Source organism: Histomonas meleagridis, assembly GCF_020186115.1.
Source record: "Histomonas meleagridis strain 2922-C6/04-10x chromosome Unknown contig_51, whole genome shotgun sequence".
Classification (NCBI taxonomy): Eukaryota; Parabasalia; order Tritrichomonadida; family Dientamoebidae; genus Histomonas; species Histomonas meleagridis.
In genome coordinates, this window is record NW_027150894.1 from 1,235,450 (window position 1) to 1,254,574 (window position 19,125).

Here is a 19,125-nt window from a genome sequence, read left to right on the forward strand (position 1 = left end):
TGTCTTTTGTTTGATCGTCATTGAACAAATCAATATGTATTCCAATCTCTGGTCTTTCGTGTGCATCAGGTTCCTCGTTTTCTTCTGTTACTTTATCAAAAGGGTGGTTTGTGCTCATTTGCTTTCGTAAAATACTTTTAACGTCTTTCGAAATTTTAAACGTTTTATACAATGGTTGAAACCCTAACAGCAGAACAAATCCAAGAATTCCGTCAAGCTTTCGATATCATGGATAGAAATGGCGACGGTGTAATTACCGTTGATGACCTTGCCTCTGTTATGCGTGCAATTGGTCAAGCCCCAACTCATAGTGAACTTCAAGATATGATCCGAGAAGTTGATGCTGATGGAAATGACAACATAGATTTCACCGAGTTTCTTGCTTTAATGTCAAGACAAATGAGGCAAAGTGATATTGAAGATGAATTAAAAGAAGCGTTCCGTGTTTTTGATCGCGATAATGACGGTTTTATAACTCCACAAGAACTTAGGTCATTGTTAATTTCACTAGGTCTTGATTCCTCACCTGAAGTTATTCGTAAAATGATCGGTGAAGCTGACAGAAATCGTGACGGAAAGATAGATTACCACGAGTTCAGACTTCTTGCACTTGGTAAATAAATACCGAAACTTTTTTACCTAAAATTTCCAGATTATTAAAAAGTTTTAATCCAGTTTTTAATCTCATGCGCTTACTTATATTTTATGAGGCTTAAACTCTTTTTATATCCCGCAATCTGAAGGTTTGTAGGAAATGATCACAAATATAGTTACAGAAAGAATAGGTGGATTAGTGCAATCCCTCTCTGTAAAGTGATATCAGTTGTCATTGATGTACTTGATTGTCATTATCTTTTATGTTCAATTGAAACATTTTCATTAATTAGTCTTCTTGCTTCATGTGCCAATAAGCTACAAGCGATCACCATAGTTTGTGACTCACAAAACATTCAAAAAACTCCGAAAAAGTCAAATTGTGAATTAGCAAAATTCAATTACAGTATATGATCTAAAACTTTTAAGACTCCTCAAACGATGTTGGGTTCACATCTTCGAAGATGATATCATTTTGGTCGGGATATCTATTTATTCACTATTATAATATATTACATATTTGAGCGCTTTATGTAATTAGTAACATTCGTAACATGGAGATGCATTGGCTTTGTTGAAGGCGAATACGATTAAAGCCTACGATAATATCATTCACTGGAAAGACATAGAGTCACCCAAGCAAAAAGTCGGAGGAAGGTTAAAACTTATTGTAATGGATGCGCAAGTTATACATTTCTTGATAACTGTTTTTCAAGTACTGATAATACAAGCTTATGGCACTGCTGATTCAGGTGGAGTAACTTTGGTTCAATATGTAACGATCGTTGGATAATATTTATCAAAAAGAAAATGTGTTAATAATGATTGGTTTTTATATTTTATATAAGAATTAAAAAAATCATAAAAAGTTACATTTCTTTTATAAGTTCATTTTTTGTAAATTTGTTTCTTTATTTACATAGTTAACCATTAAATTCATGAAGCTTTTTCCTTTTTTCCATTAATTTCTTTATCGTGCGAGATATTATAGCGTTTAATTCCATTGGATGATCATCTATTTTTAGATTATTCTCTTTATTATCCCCAATCTTATTTTTTAATTCATCAAAAGAACTTTCCATCTTAGATATTTCCTTTGAATTAATAATAGACCTCAAACGATTTACCACATCGTCTATCTTCCTAGTTGATAATTGGCTAAAGTCATGCTTACCTTTATTCATTTCTTTGTTGAATTTTTTGTTATTATTATAATTGTAAGGGGATATTAATTGTATTTTTCTTGTTGATGATTTCTTGATTTCCCGTGGCTTTACTTTAATCCACCTACTTCCAGTATTTCTTAGGAATGAACCTTTAGTGACTAATATAAGAAAAAACATTTAAATATTTTGACTTTATGCAAATAAATAAAATTAATAATAGAATAAAGAATATGAAGACATCAATAAAAAATTGTCATCTGACTTGTCCTTTAGAAAGGGGCTCAGGTGTGAATGCCAACATAAGTGCTGTTTTAAATAATTTAAATAATTTTCAAATATTATTTTGAATTTGAAAATTATTAAGATAAATATTAACATTAATATCAATTCCTTTCTGTTCAAAGTATAATCTCACTATTTCTATATTACCATTATATATATGCACTTATACTGAATGTAAGTTACCTTTCATGTCTTCAAGTTTATCTTGGTAAAAATTATTCAATAATAAATTTGCCTTGTAAAAAACACATTACTTTCAGTGCTTTTAGAATTCATTAACCAATAATTTTGAATATATATTTATATCTACACCATTCATTTCCTCAATGACTCAGCTCTCACAGACAAAGTTTCACATTTCATGAAACAAACAATTTTTTTATCCATAAATTTCAAGTCACTATTTTCATTATTGCCAATATACAAAATTAATTTTTCCGTAAATTCATTTGGTGATTCACAACCTCCCATAAAAAGTTTTATCTTTAAACGTTTGTATTGTTGATTATTTTCCCAAGTTTCAGTACCATACAAAATAACAACATTTCTTTGTAAATAAATGATACATATTGATGCATTATTAAAATTATTTTTGATTTTATTTTATTAAAATTAAGCAAAAATACAATTATTTTTGTGGTGATCAAGTTCCTTGTTATGATGATCCGATTTTTTAGGGGCATTAATGTCTTTTTTATTGTCAATGATCAGTCGAACAATGGTCGAAAACATTTCTTCAATATTTATGTATTCTTTTGCTGACGTTTCAAAGAATGGCGCTCCAATACTCTTCGCATATTCTTCTCCTTGTTCTTTACTTACTTTTCGGTTTGAACAATCGCATTTATTACCACAAACTACAATTGGTATATAACCAGTTCCTTTTCCATCTTTTATTACTTTGTGAAACATTTCGAGTTCGTCAAAAGTAGTTTTATCAATGATTGAATACATTAGTATAAAACCATCTCCAAATCGTACATAATCAGGCCACATTTTTATATAGTCAGTTTGTCCAGCGAATGTTGTAACATTAAATGTTATTTCATCATCATCAATTTTAATTTTATATCTGATTGTTTCCGTAATGGTAGGGTTATAAACTTCAGAAAAACTTCCACCATGAAACACTTCCATTACTGATAATTTTCCAGTATTTCCACTGCCAAACAAAACAACTTCGATGTATTTTTCAGTTTCCGTTTAAGTATATTTCTTTATTCAAAAAGTCCATGTTGTAAACGGTTTAAACCCTGAAAATGAATGACAAATACGATCAAATCATTATCAAAAAGTGGAAGTTGATTAGTCACTTTTGATACAAAAACATTTATCATCTAAAATATTTACTCGTGAAGTTATAGGTCAACAATCAAGCATATAACTCATTTTTGCTTTCATCATTAAAGGAGAATTTCTATCCAAATTATTATTGTTTTCATGTTAATACTTTGTATTAACTACTTCATCTATTAAAGAATTTATATCCAATTTATACAAAATGGCTGATGGTGCAATTCAAAACACATTTAGCCTAAGTGATATAGCAGCTGCTAAGACATCTTGATTATTAATTGAAACATCATTATTAAAAATCAATCTAATTACATTTAAATTCTTTTTCTTTTTTCAATTCAAAAAAAATGAGCCCATAATCTTAATATGATTCAAAATACAAAACATACGTATTTTTTATTTCATTCATTGCCGAGTTTAGGAATTTAGTATATTTTACTATTTCTTTGTTTAATTTGCTTATTTCTTCTTCTTTATTCGAGATTTCGTTATTAATTTCTTCTTTTAATTTATGAATCTCTTCTTCTTTATTTGTTATTTCTTGTTTATGTTGTTCTATTTCTCCATTTACTTTGTTAATTTCTTCTTCTTTTGTATTTATTTCTTGTTGAAGTTCCTCATTTTCATGTTTAAGTTGTTCGATTTCTTCAAATAATTTCTTGGATGTTTCATCTTTATTAGTGATTTCATTTTCTTTATTTGTTATTTCTTGTTGAAGTCGTTGTATTTCTTCTTCTTTTCCTTTAATTTCATTGATCTTTTCTTCATTTATTTTGTGAATTTCTTCTTCTTTTGTTGTTATTTCTTGTTGAAGTCCCTCATTTTCTTGTTTAAGTTGTTCAATTTCTTCATATAATTTCTTGGATGCTTCATCTTTATTAGTGATTTCATTCTTAATTTCTTCTTTTAATTTGTCAATTTCATTATCTTTGTTTGTTATATCTTGTTGAAGTTGTTGTATTTCTTCTTCTAATTTATTGATTTCTTCTTCCTTATCTTCAATTTATTGATTTTAACGGTCGCTTTTACCACCAATTGGACACCAGGTATCACTACAAAATTTTAATTAGAATATTATAATAGTGCATTTATTATACAACAGAGAAATATCTTATTTTGTCAAGTTTTTACAGTTTTTCTAAAAATGATTCACCAAAAAAGATAATGCTTGTACTTGGAAAAGAGGATTTGTGGTTGTAAAACACCTGCTATGCGTGGGTTCTGGCAGTGAGCAAAATATTGCTTCCCTTCTTCAGGATTGAGCCACTATGCATTTTTTTCCCCTAATTAAAAATATAAGTCATAGCAAACAAAATAAAACATTTATTTTTCTAGAAGTATGTTCTGTGGGTTAATAAAATATTTATGATTTATCCGCATTATCTGAGAAATCGTCTATTTCATCCAGAAGTTTTTGTATCATTTCCTGATTGACTGATGACGAAGAGCTAGAGTCATCAATAGCTATTGCTTTAACTTCGTTCTGTTGTAATAATGTTGAAGTATCTCTTACTGGTTCATCTTTATTAACAAACTCACCAATGTCAATTTCTTTTGCTTGTTCAACTTTGGGTTCATCTGCCTGTCTAAAACATGAGCAAAAACAACCCATTAAAGTTTTAACGTTTAGCTCCACAATTAACAGCACATGCCAATTTTTTCACAGCCGATAAATTTTTGAGAAAATGAAATATTTTCCACAACTACAATTTGCATTTAATCTTAATGACAATTAACCAAAAATAACAATTTATATAAGCTTTTAAAGAAAATAAATATTTACTATTAATGAAATCTCTCAATCATCATTATCATATCAATCATTTTCACTTCATTCTCTGGAAAATAATTAATTCCAATCAATCCTGGTATTTTATCTCTGTTTTTTGTCCAATTTTCTCTTATAAAATCATAAACAATTCTAAATTTATCCTCTCCCAATTTCTCTTTACATTCATCCTCCAACTTCTTTTTTCTTGCTGCAATATTCATTTGTATTGTTGGAACAAGTTGCTGAGGAGGCAATTTGGAAAGAGACGACTTTACAATCTCGGCAAACCGTAAACCGTCGTTGTTAATTTTTCTGAAGCTTTGTCGCATCAAATCGTTTGCGATGTTCGGATTGTCTCTTATCCACGAAGGGACATCTTGTTGCTCTATCTCACTATTAGTTGATTGCTTAGACGCTTGTGTGCTTTGTTGTGAATCTGTTCCTGAAACTTTTTGTTGGAATTTTTTGAGAGCATTTTGAATGATTGGATATTGAAGAATTTGACGACATGTCGGTCTAAGAATAGGATTCTTGTTTAAGGTCTTGAGAAGAATATCTGTGAGTTGTTTAGAATACTTAGAAAATGATTTTCGTGGAAGTGATTGATATTGAATGTTATTGAAGAGGTCTTCCCGGGATTTTCCGGTAAAGGCATGTTTACCAGTCATAAGCTCAAAAAGTACACACCCAGCAGCCCAGACATCTGCCGGATATCCATATGGTTTCCCTTTGATTATTTCAGGCGCCATAAAATATGGTGTCCCTATTATTGTTTTGGCAAGATCTGTTTTACCTATTTCACGAGAAATGCCAAAATCACCGATTTTAACAAAGCCGTTCTTAAAAAGAAAAATATTAGCAATCTTGATATCTCGATGAAGAATATTTTGTGAGTGAATGTATTCCAAACCAAATATAAGTTGTGAAAAAATTTGAAGTATTTTTGCTTCCGTAAGTTTATTTGTATCAACATAATGTGATAAATCACTAGCATCTGCATACTCTAAAACAATACAAAATTCATGATCATTCTTTTGAAATGAATCGAGATACTCAATAACATTAGGATGTTGGAGTTTTTTGAGATATTCTGCTTCATTTTCTGCACTTGCACGAGTTTTTGCATCTTTGGTACGAATTGTCTTGATAACAACATACTTGCCATCTCTTTTGTCATTTGCTAAAACAACAGAACCATAACTCCCTTTTCCGATATCTTTAATAACTTTGTAATTTTCCATTCGTTACATTATAACGACCGTTTAATATCCATGTCAACAAAAGAAACATCTTATTCACTTAATGAAAATACAGAGAATGAATATTGGTCTGCCAAAGGAGTTTGGGTAATAGATAATTTCCCTAGCCAAAATTATTCTGCATGTTCACAAAATTTTTCTTTATCAAAAGATTTTTATTTCTATTTTTCTTTTTTAAACCCATTTAGCCGAAATGAATTAAATGTAAATGTAGTTGTGATGTTTTCTAAGATTTCAAAAGATTATCCAATGATCTTAACAATGAACTTGATAAATAGTGACGATCCAAAATTGAACTTAAAACAAACAAAAAAAGTGATTTTTACACCTCAAGCGCTCAGGAGCTATATCGAATTTCCAATTTCTTGGAATGATCTCATTAAACAAAATGGATACGTAGAAGAAACAACAGGAAGATTAAGGATAGAATTCGAATTCCTCCACGTTGCATTTCTTCCTCAGGTTCCAATCGAAATATGATAATTTGTATTTAAAATTGCTATTTTTTTTAATTTTGTTATTTTTTTGAAATTGTCATTACTTTGTAAAAAAAATATAAATACGCAAAAAACACCAGCATATTGGAAAAAAACAAAAAATTGCAACAGATTTTGAAGTTGAAATAATTTAATCATTAATTATTGTTTTAAACTCTAAATTAATATTATTTCGATTCCAATCTTTTGACAATAAATGTGCACATCTTAACCGCACTAAGTGCAACATTAAGCTGCTTTGGTGCTTTATTTTTTTTGTGCAAAACAATTTTTTTTGACTATTATAGTTGACACTTTTGTAGAAAATTTGCGTCACTTTTTCAGAAAAACGATGACGAACTGCGTATTCATTGCTGTTTACAACGGGAAAAAAGCATTAGCTGTTCATACCCCAGTGATGGGGAACTACGATCAGCTTTATCTTAACATTTATAACAATGGAATAAAAACTCCATTATTATTCCGTCAAGCTAATAATTCATTGATCGGTATACTTCACGACGACAGCGATTTCAATGTTATGCTTGTAACAACTGGTGGGCAAATGAATGAAAAAATTATGGGTGATTTTCTTAAATCAATACATGGAAAATTTTTATCACAATATGCTGCACAATGGAAAACAGCTGAGCACTTAGAATTCCAAGATGCATTTAAGCCATACTTTGAAGAAATTCAGCGGCAAATTGAAAGAGGAACGAGAGCTAAAATATCACAAATCAAGTCTGATCTCGACGACACAGTTGTTAAAATGAAAGATAACTTTAAAGAAGCTATTCTTCGCGGCGAAGTTATTGAAGAATTAGATGAAGATGCACAAATTGTAGAAAATAAGTCAAAAGAATTCAATACACAATCAACCAAACTGAAGAAGTACTTTTGGTGGAATCGCTTTAAGTGGTGGCTTCTTGTTGGTGTTCTTGCGCTTGTTGTTTTATATTTAGTATTAGTTCTTGGCTGTGGCGGATTTGATCTCAAACCTCGATGTCGTTCATCACCATCTGTGAAACCAACTCCAACACCTGCACCAGTTCCAGAACCAGAGTAAAATTAATTTTTTTTTTCTTTATTTTGGATTCAATGAATTATATCGGTTTTTTTTTAATTTTGATTGGAATGTATTCAATTCCCTATTCAAATGATCAAGTTTGTTTCAAAAAGTGGTTCAGTGAAGTTGGCCCCTTAAAAGTGGCAGAATTCTAAATGGCAAGAAGACCAAAGAAAGGTGGTGAACCAGACTTAACTGGCACACGTTCAGAAGGCTATCTCCTTACACTTCAGAAGGATTTACAAGATATCAGAGAAATGGAAAAGGTTCAAAATCTTAAAATGACATTTCCAGATCCTTCTGATATCACTCATTTCATCATTGATATCGGTATCACATCAGGTATTTACAAGGGTGGTCACTTCAAATTCGACTTTAAGATTCCACCTGGCTTCAGAGCTGAAAAGCCTATTGTACGTATTTTAACAAAGATTTGGCATCCAAACATCATGGAACCCAAGGATGGAGGTGAAATTTGTTTGAGTGTTCTTCGTAAAGAATATCGTCCAGCAAACCCACTTCGTATTATCGTTGATGGTTTGGTGTTCCTTTTCATTCAACCAAATCCAAACGATCCTCTTAACATTCCAGCTGCACAACAAATGTTGACTAACCTTCCAGGTTTCAAGGCAAAAGTTGAAGAATATATGCAAGAAGTTGCTGAGATGGAAGATGAAGATGAGTGAGATTGGTAAAGCCTTAATATTACAAATTATTTTTTTTGATTTGTTGATTCTCTTCATCAATTTAGATTTTCTGCATTTTCAGAAGGTTACGGAAAAGTTGCAAACGGTTACGACAAAACGATAAACGGTTGAATTGATTTTAACGGTTTCTTAAAATATTGGTTTTGCAAAACTCTTATAATAATTGTGATGCTAATTTAAATATTTTTTAATGCTAAAAGTATCTGTTTCAAATATTAATATATAATACCACAATTGTTCATGTGATTTTTAGTATTGCTGATCAACAAAGCAAAATAAGAAAATGTAGTTGTAGGAACATCATTAAGTTATATAAATGCAGACGATATTAATTTTGTGGATTAATTCATAAATATATTGAAACTCCACACGAATTATGCAACAATTCATTGAGAGTAAACATCAGAAAAAGTTTCTCACCCATTATGTCGACCGTTTATGCTAATGGATGAAACAAAAAAAAGGAAAAATAAAAAACAAAAAGTATCAGAAATGTTTTACTTATTGGAAATAGAACAACTCATTTATAGTTTAAATTCTGATAACATCATAGAAATTGTTGAATCATTAATACAAAAATATGATCCAAAAATAACATATTCTTTTAATGTAATAATTTGTCAATTAATTTATTCATTTTTTTTAAGAAAATCTATTAGTGTTGATCTTATCATTCAATATCTTCAAATTATTAAATCTAAAGAAAATACTAATATTATTATTAGTAAATATTCATGTGATGATGATATATTTGAAATATTTACTAAAATTCTTTATGATATCAGCTCACATGAATCGAGTTATCTTCTAGAAATGCTAATTGAACAAAATGTTATTGATAAAAGTATTATAAAATATCATTTTTCAAGGGAAGGATTTTATGATTCTGATATGTACCAGAATAAAGTTTCATATTTTGCTCATTATTTGTCAAATGAAGAATTTAATAAAATTAAATCGAATGAATTTAATGATAATTTTTTTAAAACTATTGAAACCCTTAAAAAGAATGATTGGGAGCTTCATAAAAAATTAATCAAAGAAGGAGTTAATCCAAGTGAAATTTTAAAAATCATTCGAAATGATGAAATTGAAAAACTTCAAGATATTTCATCACAAAATAATTTTGATTTTAATCAATTTATTAAACCATCACTTTATGAAAGATGTTCATTTATTAATAAACGTAATGTTTCATTAATTGATTATGCAGCATTTTTTGGATCTATTAAATGTTTTAAATATTTAATGTTAAATGGTGCAAATGTAAGAAATACATGTATATATGCAATTGCAGGTGGAAATGAAGAAATCATTCATTTATGTGAACAAAAACATTCATCATTTAAAAATTCATATAAAACATCAATTATATTTCATCGAAATGAAATTTTTCATTATCTTTATGAAAATAAAATTGAAGATATTAGTTTAGAAGAATTAGGAATGATATGCATTTTATATTATAATTATGAAATTTTGTCATTTTTAATTGATGAAGGGATGAAAATTGATATAGATTTTATAAATACTTCAGCAAAAATTGGAAATTTATATCTTGTTAAATATTTTCTTACAAAAAAGAATATTCCAATCAATCTTTTGATTGATTCATCGTATTCTGGAAATTATGAACTTGTGAGATATATTATTGAACAAAATGGTATCGATATTAACTATATAGACACTTGTTTTTGTTTTTTAGTTATTGTTATATCAATTTGATGTTATAAAATTTTATTTGGAGTATGTAAATATTATTTCAAACAGCTTTTACAATTGTATGTTCAAGAGGTTATTTTGATATTGCGAAATTGTTTGTTGAAATGGGTATTGATATAAACTCAATAAATATTCTTTTAAAATATTTCAGAAATTTGGAGTTGATTTTTTGAATATTATACGCCTCTTTGTTTTGCTTGTTTAAATAATCATGTTGATATTGCTCAGTTATTACTTGAACAAAAAGATATTGATATAAACATAAAAAATGTTTTTTGTTTTGATTGAAAAATGTTATTATAAAATTATTGGAATTTTTTGAATTTATTTAATACTATTCTTTCAGAAGTATGTGAAAACGGATATCTAATTAATGTTGATATTGTTCGTTTACTTGTTGAACATGGAATTGATTTAAACTCAATAAATATTCATATAAATTATTTAATATTTTAAATCTGTTTTTGGATTTTTATTAATAATTTTAAAACATCTTTGTTATTAGCATATCAAAATAATCATTTCGAAGTTTTTAAATACCTTGTTCATCAAAAAGCTTTAGATGTGAATATTAAATGTATTCTTTTGTTTTGTTAGATGTTTGTTTTAATGATTGAAATTTTTAATCGAACATTTGGATTTTATATAATATGTTTAAAACAATACTTATTTATGCAACTGAAAATAATGATATAGAAATAGTTAAATTACTTCTTAAACGAAAAAGAATTGATATTAATGCTAAAGATATTTTTTTGTTTTATTTGATATTTTTTATGATAATTTAATATTTTATAATTATATATGAAAACCTTTCAATTTATTTAATACTGCGCTTATAACTGCAGTTGAAAATGGTTATGTAAAGATATTCAAATTACTTCTTAAGGATAAAAGAATTGATGTTAATGCTAAATGTGTTTTTTTATTTTATAAAATATTTAAATTTTTTGCTTCTTATTTCAAAATAATATTTGGAATTTTTTTAAATCATTTAATACAGCACTAATTTCAGCATCAATGATAGGTAAAATAAAAATAGTTAAATTGCTTCTTAAACAAAAAAGCATTGATATTAATATCAAAAACATTTATATAATTTATTTGATATTTATATTAATAATTTAGTATTTCAAAACAATATTTGGAAATTTTTTAATTTATTTGAAACTGTGTTAATGTCTGCATCTTTTAAAGGTCAGTTAGAAACAGTTAAATTACTTCTTAAGCAAAACGAAATTGATATCAATGCTAAAAATATCTCTAAATTTTATTTAATCTTTGTATTAATAATTTACTATTTAAAAATAATATTTGGAAATTGTTTAAATTAGTTGAAAATGCATTTATTTTAGCATCTTATGCTGATCACTCTGAAATCGTTAAAAAACTTCTTGAACAAAAAGAAATTGATATAAATGCTAAAAATATTTATTTGTTTTGTTTAATATCTATTTTAAATCAATAAAATTCCAAAATAACATTTGGAGATTGTTTAAATTATATGAAACAGCACTTATGTTAGCATCTGGAAATGGGTGCACTGAAGTAGTTAAATTACTTCTTGAACAAGATGGAATTGAGATAAATGCTAAAGATATTCATTTGTTTAATCTGAAATTTATTTTAATCGTATAATTTTTCATAATAATATTTGGAAATTCTTTAATTTATTTAATACATCACTTATATTAGCTGCTTATTATGGTCATCAGGAAATAGTTAAATTACTTCTTGAACAAAAAGGAATTGATATTAATGCTAAAGATATTTATTCATTTTATTCATAATTTATTTGAATAAATTTGGATTTCAAAATAATATTTGGAAATTATTTTAATTGTTTAAAACAGCATATTCATATTCAACTCGATATGAAAACATCAACAAACTCATGAACCTCTATTGCACGAAAACGTTTCAAAAATGCATCATAAATTAGTTTAATATTATTATAATAAATAAAAAAAATTTTAGATAAATTTTTATTCCCATTCTATTGTTGCTGGTGGTTTTGAAGTTATATCATATACTACTCGATTCGTATGAGGAACTTCATTCACAATTCTACTTGAAATTGTTTCCAACACATCATAAGGAATTCTCGCTATTTTTGCTGTCATGGAATCGATCGAATGCACAGCTCTAATTGCTATAACGTTTTCATAAGTTCGATAATCTCCTTGCGATCCAACTGTTTTACAATTTGTTAAGACCGTAAAATATTGCCATATAGATTTGTTTAATCCAGACTTCTCGATTTCTTCTTTAAGAATATGTTCACTATTCCTTAATATCTTAAGTTTCTCTTCGGTAACTTCTCCAATTATTCGTATCGCAAGCCCTGGTCCAGGAAAAGGTTGTCGAAGGACAATTTTTTCTGGAAGGGCAAGTTCAAATCCAACTTTTCTAACTTCGTCTTTAAACAATTCTCGAAGTGGTTCAATGATTTCTTCGAAATCGAAATTATTAGGAAGTCCACCAACATTATGATGACTTTTAATAACAGAACTTTTGTTTTTACATTTCCCGCTTTCAATAACATCAGGATAAATTGTACCTTGCGCAAGAATAGTAAACTTTCCAAGTTCAAGTGAATGTCTTTCAAATGAACGAACAAATTGTTCGCCTATAACTTTTCGCTTTTCTTCTGGATCAGAAATACCTTTTAATTTTTCGATAAATATTTTCTCATCATCAAATTTAATGAGTTGAAGTCCGACATTTTCTTGAAATTCTTTAATGACTTCATCTGCTTCATTTTTACGTAAAAATCCATGATCGATGAAAATACATGTAAGTTGGTTTCCAATCGCTCGATGAATAAGAGTTGCAGCAACAATAGAATCAACGCCGCCAGAAACGCCACATAAAACGCGACGATTTCCAATGATTCGTTGAAGCTCTAATATTTTAGTAGATACAAAATTTTTAATGTTCCATTTACCATTTGCTTTAACAACTTCATATAAAAAGTTGTAAAGAATATTTAAGTGATTTTGGATTCGTGTGGTGTCGATCATTTCTTGAACTTCGGGATGAAATTGTACACCATATATTTTGTTTTCTTCATCACAAAATGCTGCGTTTTGACAGTTTTGTGTGAATCCAAATGTTGTAAATCCTTTTGGTATCTCAACGACTGAATCTGTATGACTCATCCAATAAGTAAATGAATGGTTTGAGAATCCTTTTGTTACTTGTGTTTCAACAAAACGAATTTCGACTTCTCCAAACTCAGATTTAGTACATTTTTCGACTTTACCTCCAAGTGTAAAAGCTATTAATTGACACCCATAGCATATTCCGAAAATAGGGATTTTAAGTGAAAAAATTTCTTTAGGGATTTTTGGAGAATTTTCTTCATAAACACTATTAGGGCCTCCAGAAAATATGATACCAATCGGATGAATCGTTTTAATCTTTTCAATTGTGACCGACTCACTATTTATTAACTCACAATAAACTTTATATTCCCTAATGCGCTTGGCAATAATCTGACTAAATTGTCCTCCAAAATCAATAATTAATATCTTTTCTTCTTGCATAAATGAATACCCTCAAAAAGTATGAAAATTAATTATGAAATGTTTAGGTTTTATTCGGAAGAAAAGTTTATTATCTTATTGAATGAAGAAACTTTAATCATTCTATGCGCTCAATTTTGAAAGTTTCATTTTAAAAACATAAAATAAAATAAGTGATCTGTTAATTAATCACTATGTAAAAAAAAGTTTGTTATTCATTCAAACATTTAAACACATTTTAAATATAAAAGATCCACCCAAATAAGAAAAAGTTTGGCACGATCAAAATTAATTGAATGTGAAATATTTGAATTGATTTTGATCGTGTGGTACTAATCGTGAGGTAAATTCTCTCTGTCTTTTTGGATACGAGTGTTTTCTGCAATAACAAGGGGTACGAGAATGTTAGGAACATTAAGTGCTTTGTCAGGAATACATTCAACAAATATTTTTTCTCCATTAACAAATGTTCCATTTTTTTCATGAATGGCATTGGCTGCATCGCTTTCCGTATCATACTGGAGATATCCAACACTTTTTTTGATTTCAATCTGTTTTAAATAACCATATTTCCAAAAGTCATTATATAAATTTCGATCTGTGAGAAGTTGAGGTGGATACCCTCTTATTGCTAAAGTTCTTGATATGATTGTCTCGCCTCTTTTTCGATCAGAATAAGATGGAATATCAACATGTTCAGGCCTCTCAAACGTAACTTGTAAAGTAACTCCAGCAATTTTGAGCTGGTTGAAGTAATGAACAAATGCTTCAGCTTCTTGAATTTCTGGAAAATATATGAACATGCAATCATCAAAAACAGAAAATCTTGAAAAAGTATAAAATCCTTCCTGCTCAAAAAAGTCTAAAATGTAATTTGGATCATTGAAAATAGGTGCCACTCTCACGGGATATTCCTTGGACATCCACTCCATGATCAAACAAAGATAGTTAAATCAAGATCTTGATTATGTAGCACTTTTGTGTTTAATGTGCGAATTGTGATATGAAAAATGATTGTATGTTTGCGACCAATTGAAAACTAATGTATTTCGTTCACAAAGATATATTAAATCTTTGGGTTAATCTTCCCAATGTGTCATAAAACAAAAAATGAATTTGAATTAAAAAATTTTTGTGCATCACTTGATATTTATATCTAAAAAATACGTATGTTTTGTATTTTGAATCATATTAAGATTATGTGTTCATTTTTTTGAATTGAAAAAAGAAAAAGAATTTAAATGTAATTAGATTGATTTTTAGTATTGATGATTCAGTTAATAATCAAGATGTCTTAGCAGCTGCTATATCACTTAGGCTAAATGTGTTTTGAATTGCACCATCAGCCATTTTGTATAATACATTCCATTTCGCTTCAAAGTTATTTCTATCATTTGAACTTAATCCATTTTGATTAATTCTTTGCTTCATTGCATTCAAATCATACTTTAATCCACTGTCTCCTTTTGTTCCGATTGTTTTAGCTTGTACTGCTCTTTCAAGTGAATCGTATTTACTTATGAATTGCGAATAAGTTGAAATTGAACTCATTCCATTTAATGCGTTGATGTCTTCTTGTAGCAAAACATTCATTTTTTCTGTTCTTCCGGGTGTAATGTAATAAGTTTCGTTTGGACAGCCTCTACTGTATGCGGCGCCAACAGAAAAATCAGCTCCACTGCTAGAATTGTTTATAATATAAGTTGTAACTTTTTTGAACTTGATATTATATCTTCTCATTTTTTCATCGCCTTTTTGAACAGTTCCAGAAGCAACGTAACCATCCGTAACTATAATCAAGTGATCGTGATATTCGCTTCCTGCCATATTTGCAATGTCCGCAATGAGGTCAGAATCTGTACCTCCAGAACCATATTTACTTGAAATTATTAAATTTATTGAATTTGTTTTGTCTTCAGGCTGTGATGAATTCCATATATAAATCTTATCGCCAGGACTGAAGTTATTATTAATAATTTTTTGAAGTTCTGAATAATAAAAAACATTACCACTTACAGATCCAGATGTATCTATTGCGAATAATCTCTTCTTTATAATATTAGGCATTTGCTGGAATTTGTTCCATTTAACACCCAATTGTATGTTATAACTTACAGCTTTTGGCCTCCATTCATTAGGTTTATTACAATTATCTATCCACATATGCACTTCAGGTCGTGCTGTCCATCCGGCAATATTTTGTACGTATCGAAATGTTCCATCTGTTCGCATTTGCATAAAACATTTTGTGTAACCACAATCGATTATAATATCGCCATGAACAGTATCACTTGGATAAAACATTGAACTAATTCCACCTTCTGAATCACGTGAAAATGGAATGAAAGGCTCTATTTTATTTTGCGCATATGATATTGTAATTCCTTCGAAAATTTTTCCAAGATTATGTGATAAAGAAGTTCGATTAAATTTCTTGAAGTCTTGTTTCTTTCTATTGAAAGTTTGTGGATTCTTTAATTCGCCTGTTTCATCTCCAAGTAAAATTTTACTTCCTGCATGTTCGCCACCAATACGTAATTCAGAACATTTATTTCCTAATTCTGGAAAAGTTGCTGTTTCAAGGAATAAATTAACTTGATAATGAAGTGGATCTCCTTCTGCCCAAAATACAATTGAGCCTCCATTTTGCCAATACTGAATTAATACTTCATTAAATTGACCAACTAAATTCGGATCTGCATGAGGATTGTTTTGAGGAGGTAATAGTGCATAAGGAGGACCGCACATTACCCACACAGCATAATAGTCACAATATCCAGGTTTAGTTTGCTTCGTTAATTCGACAATTGCATCATAATAATTTATAACGACTTTAAGTTCAATGCCAAAGTGATCTACAGCTGTTTTGATACATTCTGTATGACCTTCTTCACTTGATTTAAATATATAATCTGGATGAACTTCTGTGGACTCTTTCTCAGGATTTAATTCATTTGACCATAACATTACTATAAGTATTTTTTGACCTTTTAATGAATCTTTATCGTATATTTCAGTATTATCTCCTTCTGGATTAATAAATTCATTATTTGCATCTTTCACATTTTGTTCTGGGTTATAGAATTCACGAAATGCATCAAGTGAAGGTGTGATATTTTGTAAATCTTCTTTTAATGAAGAAAATATTGGATTGTCCTTGTTTTTAATTAAGTTTTGGATTATATCAGATATAGTTTCAATATTTGGTTCATTATTTTGAACTAAAGATATTTTTTCAAGTTTTTCTATTAAATCTTCACCAAAAATAGAAGCAATACCATTCATTAAATAAGAAGGATTAGGTGAAAATACAACTTGTGGGAATAAATTCGTGATTCCTTTTGGACAAATACCTACACCAATTCCAATTGTAGTAATACCATATTGTACACATGAATTAACTTGTTCAAGAATTTGTTTTTGTTCATTTTCTTGATATAAACCATCAGTAATGACAAATAATATACTTGAATAATCCGTTGATTTGATTCGTTTCAGATCATAAGCTGCATGAATAGATGAAGCTAAATCAACATTTCTTTTATTGTTTTGTAAAAATGCAAATAATGATTCCCAAATTAGTGATTTTGGATTCAAAGCATTAAATGTATTTACACCAGAACATAATATATTTGGTGTTGGCGAACCTGCAATAATTAAATCAAAACTTGGTAAATCAAGAATTGTAAATACTGATAAAAGGCTTTGAATTGTTTGAAGTGTATGTGCACCATTAAGTTCACTAAAACATGAAATTGATGGATCAATAACAATAGTTACTCCATAATTACGAATTAATCCTCCTTTTTCTACTAAATAAATTAATGGATCTGGTACTGGATTTAATATATTTAATATTAATGCAGTGATATCAAAATCTGTACCTGTTGAAGATAAAACTGTTTGTGAAGCTTTATTTGGTTTAAATATAGTTTCTAAAGAAGAATGATGATTTCTTTCAGTTTTAATAAATGAATGAATTAAAGTATCAAGTTCTTTTTTCTCTATTTTTCTTGAAGATGCATTAATTCTATTTGAATGATTACGATAATGTGACATCTTTAATTTACTAAACCTACTTGATAATGAATTTAATACTTCTGTTCTTCCTGAATAAACTCCTTTTTCTAATGGTATTATATAATGCATTAATTTCTTAAAGTTATCCAAATCATTTATTTCTGGTATCTTTTCAGCAAACTGGGGAAGTGTAATTTCTTGATATTGTGAAATTTGTGTATCATCAAGTTCACGTTTCATTACATTCATAAACATTTCAATAAGTGATTTAGTAAGTTGACTATTGATTTCTGCTTGAATTGAAACAACTTTTATTAATGATTTTGCACCAAGTTCTTTAGTTTTGGTTTCGAAATCATTCCAAACACCTTCAATAAAGTCTAAGTTTTCTTTTTCAAGTTTACTTGATTTAATAAAGCTAAATCCAAATGAATAATTAGGATTAGATAAAAGATTTGCCCAGAGACTTGTTCGAAGAAGATTTTCATCTAATCCATCAGTAAATGTGAAAAATGAAACGTTTGGTCTTGTTTTAAGAATTGATTCAGGAATTGTATCAATAGCAAATTTAATCGAATGAATTAAATTAGTTCGATATCTTTTAATTAATAAGCAATCAAGAATTCTTTGTAATGCAACAATTGAATGTTCTTCTTCAAATGATTTAATAACACATTTAAATTTCTCATCTGCAATTAATAATACTGAATAAGGAATTTCTAATGAATTAAGTGCTGCTGTTAATGAACATATTATCAACATATTAAAGATTTTGTTTACATCAGATATAAATGAACTACAATCAACTAAAATACAAACACAAATATTCGAATATGGAACTGTTGAATCAGTTGCTGCTTGAATAAATGGTGCACTAAGATAATAACTTTGTTGAATAAGTTCTTGAATTGGAAATTCATTTTTGTTTGGTTGAAGTAAATCATTTGGAATTTCATGTCTTTCTTGATAGAAAATTGTATTATCTTCTTTTGGATTGCTCATCATTTGCTTCATACGTATAATTGCTCTTAGAATTCCATCAATTTCAGTTATCTGAGAAAGATTTTCTTCAAAATTCTTTTTCGTAACTTCTTTCATTTCAGTACCACCTCGAGCGGTTACAACATTCTCTTTATTACGATCATTATTTTCTCCATTATTCTCATTATTCTCTTCTTCATTATCATTTTCTTGTTCAATATCATTTTCTTTATATTTCACAGTTATTAAATCCAT

The 19,125-nt window shown here is 28.4% G+C and overlaps 8 protein-coding genes across 8 annotated transcripts; 3 read left to right on the forward strand and 5 right to left on the reverse strand.

The window, feature by feature from the left end:
- Positions 1 to 171: 171 nt before the first annotated feature.
- On the forward strand, positions 172 to 621 carry GO595_007275 (Calmodulin; the record flags this gene model as incomplete). The annotated part of the gene is made up of 1 exon (XM_067920721.1): positions 172 to 621. One exon carries the CDS (start codon positions 172 to 174, stop codon positions 619 to 621), a length of 450 nt encoding a protein of 149 aa, XP_067772794.1.
- Positions 622 to 4,701: 4,080 nt separating this feature from the next.
- GO595_007276 (uncharacterized protein) lies at positions 4,702 to 4,950 on the reverse strand (the record flags this gene model as incomplete). Its single annotated transcript, XM_067920722.1, has 1 exon — positions 4,702 to 4,950. The coding sequence occupies one exon, from the start codon at positions 4,948 to 4,950 to the stop codon at positions 4,702 to 4,704; it is 249 nt and encodes an 82-aa protein (XP_067772795.1).
- Positions 4,951 to 5,123: 173 nt separating this feature from the next.
- GO595_007277 (CAMK family protein kinase) lies at positions 5,124 to 6,350 on the reverse strand (the record flags this gene model as incomplete). The annotated part of the gene is made up of 1 exon (XM_067920723.1): positions 5,124 to 6,350. The coding sequence occupies one exon, from the start codon at positions 6,348 to 6,350 to the stop codon at positions 5,124 to 5,126; it is 1,227 nt and encodes a 408-aa protein (XP_067772796.1).
- An 846-nt stretch (positions 6,351 to 7,196) lies between these two features.
- Positions 7,197 to 7,913, forward strand: GO595_007278 (Synaptobrevin family protein; the record flags this gene model as incomplete). The annotated part of the gene is made up of 1 exon (XM_067920724.1): positions 7,197 to 7,913. One exon carries the CDS (start codon positions 7,197 to 7,199, stop codon positions 7,911 to 7,913), a length of 717 nt encoding a protein of 238 aa, XP_067772797.1.
- A 155-nt stretch (positions 7,914 to 8,068) lies between these two features.
- Positions 8,069 to 8,599, forward strand: GO595_007279 (putative NEDD8 conjugating enzyme; the record flags this gene model as incomplete). Its single annotated transcript, XM_067920725.1, has 1 exon — positions 8,069 to 8,599. One exon carries the CDS (start codon positions 8,069 to 8,071, stop codon positions 8,597 to 8,599), a length of 531 nt encoding a protein of 176 aa, XP_067772798.1.
- Positions 8,600 to 12,327: 3,728 nt separating this feature from the next.
- Positions 12,328 to 13,890, reverse strand: GO595_007280 (glutamine-hydrolyzing GMP synthase; the record flags this gene model as incomplete). Its single annotated transcript, XM_067920726.1, has 1 exon — positions 12,328 to 13,890. One exon carries the CDS (start codon positions 13,888 to 13,890, stop codon positions 12,328 to 12,330), a length of 1,563 nt encoding a protein of 520 aa, XP_067772799.1.
- A 311-nt stretch (positions 13,891 to 14,201) lies between these two features.
- Positions 14,202 to 14,792, reverse strand: GO595_007281 (26S protease regulatory subunit 4; the record flags this gene model as incomplete). Its single annotated transcript, XM_067920728.1, has 1 exon — positions 14,202 to 14,792. One exon carries the CDS (start codon positions 14,790 to 14,792, stop codon positions 14,202 to 14,204), a length of 591 nt encoding a protein of 196 aa, XP_067772800.1.
- Positions 14,793 to 15,153: 361 nt separating this feature from the next.
- On the reverse strand, positions 15,154 to 19,125 carry GO595_007282 (uncharacterized protein; the record flags this gene model as incomplete). The annotated part of the gene is made up of 1 exon (XM_067920729.1): positions 15,154 to 19,125. The coding sequence occupies one exon, from the start codon at positions 19,123 to 19,125 to the stop codon at positions 15,154 to 15,156; it is 3,972 nt and encodes a 1,323-aa protein (XP_067772801.1).